This window comes from Penaeus monodon, chromosome 38, assembly GCF_015228065.2.
Source record: "Penaeus monodon isolate SGIC_2016 chromosome 38, NSTDA_Pmon_1, whole genome shotgun sequence".
Taxonomy (NCBI): Eukaryota; Metazoa; Arthropoda; class Malacostraca; order Decapoda; family Penaeidae; genus Penaeus; species Penaeus monodon.
Genome location: NC_051423.1, coordinates 21236723 through 21239222, shown reverse-complemented (window position 1 = coordinate 21239222; position 2500 = coordinate 21236723). Strand labels below are relative to the sequence as shown.

The window sequence follows — 2500 nt, the reverse complement described above, 5'->3', positions numbered from 1 at the left end:
AAATTTGTCTGATGCAAGCCTTACTTAGAAGCGAGCATTGATTTTCAAATGAAAATCCAGCACATCACCTTCAATTGAAAAGTAGTCTTCCACGTCAGCATTAAAAGAAAAAAAAAAATCATAATAAAGGCTAAACAGTATTTATTCCAGTAACAAGTACTAACCCACATCAAGAAACTAATATTGCTAACAACACACGTAACACACACTGCTGTAGCCTAACAAATATTGAAACACTGAACATTACAAACACGATAAGAAGCATCTTCTAAGAATGTTGTTTTTATGTCATAATACCCATATCCATCTTTATATCTACTAAACAGGAAACATCCCCGGTATGTTTTGGTGTCATAAATTTGTCAATGCCATGTGCTTCATAGACAGACTCCGATCTGAGCCCCTCAGCAAAAGGAGACTTTGGCCCTAATGCCCATCCCATCCTACAATTCATTTCATACTTGGGTCAACTGGGGTTTTACATGCACAAGCCTATCTGGATGTTCGATCTGCCTTGGCTCTTAAATTTTTCATTATCTTTAATGCCATTAAATTAACATCTTGCTTTAAGACTGCAAGTCATTTTGAAGATTTCATTGAAATGTATGTCACAGACTAGTTTTAACCCAATGTCATTACGGAAAATATGATGTTCACTCTAGTATTCTTTTGCAAATTATGCACAACTCTCTTTTTTATATATATATATAGAAATCCAAAACTAAATTATGTCTTCAATTTGAGCCATTTTGTTCCTAGCAACAACAGATATCTCTAAAATGCATGAACTGTGGTAACTCTTCAAAATCATGCAAATAAATCAACAATAGTAAAGAATAGTAAATAAAAAAATATTCAGTTTTGAAACAACAGAAGACCTGAACGCACTGTACACAGGAGGATAGTTAGATGTAATGTTCCCCAAGCATATTCCAGATGAATACAAAATCACCCATGGCTACAGCATTATCTACAGCAATATCTTTAAAACTTTTCACTAAGATATAATCAAAATGTATCAAATATATCTCTTATGCTATGAGATTTTTTAAATCTTATTCTTTTCTACAATTATAACAGCCTTAATTGAGGAAGTACCTCTGATATAGCATATTTTAACTTTCACTTCAGTTATTACCTTTACAAAAACAACTTATCAGAAAACATGACAGAAGCAGACATAAAAAAAAAAAAAAAAACAGAAGCAGACATAAAAAATAACAGACATTAAAAGACAATAAATCAAATACTAATATGTAGAATTACTACAAGACCCACTTTAGAAAAAAAAGCAAAAAAAAAAAAAAAATCTTAATGCTTTTATTAGGGGAAAATCACATGATATTCAAGCTTCACTCATAAAGCAAACAATCAAAATTTTTTACATACAAATTATCTGGTCTCTGTGGGTTGAAGTAGAAGTGTCGGTCGAAGGCTCTCTGGACGAATTCACACACCTGCTTGCTCCCGTCATCTGAATAATTCTGACGAACTCGCCTTGACACCTATGAGCAAACACAGAATTCTTTTTAGAGCGTGTTTCCATTACATCTAGAGTGAGTGAGTTTATGTTAGATAATCATCAGGTAGGCTTTTACATCATAAATTATAAAGCTTTTTTAATTAAGGCAATATAGATTTAAAATATTATATCCAATATATTAGTATGTAAATACAATGCCTAATTTCAAACAAACTTCCAGTGAAAAGAATGCCCTTCCTTCCTTGCCAAAGCAATGGAACAGAATCCCAAGATGAAGACAACACACTTCGATACGTAATAACTCACCATCTTCATCAGAGACTCCAACTCCAGGTTATGTGCATGTTTCATGAAGACCTGACATATTGCTTCCATCAGCCAAGACCCTCGCTCTGGATGACGGAAGGATACAAACCCTACACGGGGGGGGGGGGGGGTGAATGGGTGGATCTTTTAATTTGCTTGAATATTAAATAGATGTGATGATTAACATTACAATGACAATGATGACTGTGATGATGATGATGATGATGACATGATGACTACTGTGATGAAGAGGATGACTGATAATATTAATGACAATATTGTTAACAGTAATAATAATAGTAATAATCATAAAAACAGCAATAAACATAATTTAATATAATTCATCATAATGATATAAACATTAAGTATTGCATGAAGGCACTTTGCAATGAGAATATCTAACCTTGAAGACAAAGCATGTAACAGAAAAGACAACACTGAGCTTCTCTGTAAATGCAATATCAAGCCTATTTTACTGATAATAATGATGAAAAGTAAGACAAAATTTGATCAGAATACCACAAACTGTTTTATAACAAACATTCATATCTCTTACCTTCAACTGTAGAAAATGCAATATACATATCAGTGTAAGTTGGGTCCTTTTCAACAATAGCTTCACTAACAAAAGATGCATCTGTTTCTACACTTTGCCGTCGTATATTGGACACCAGCTGTGGACCGGCCGCCACTCCTACATCTGGCGCTGCA

The 2500-nt window shown here is 33.4% G+C and overlaps 1 protein-coding gene across 1 annotated transcript in view; it reads right to left on the bottom strand.

The window, feature by feature from the left end:
- The window catches only part of LOC119596743, a 23979-nt gene that overhangs the window by 10188 nt on the left and 11291 nt on the right, over positions 1 to 2500 (bottom strand). The window contains exons 9-11 of the mRNA XM_037946071.1: positions 2346 to 2500; positions 1790 to 1899; positions 1390 to 1505 (exon numbers count right to left, since the gene is read on the bottom strand). The exon at positions 2346 to 2500 is cut by the window's right edge and continues 67 nt beyond it. Coding sequence (XP_037801999.1) covers positions 1390 to 1505; positions 1790 to 1899; positions 2346 to 2500 — 381 coding nt within the window. The remainder of the gene's footprint in view (positions 1 to 1389; positions 1506 to 1789; positions 1900 to 2345) is intronic.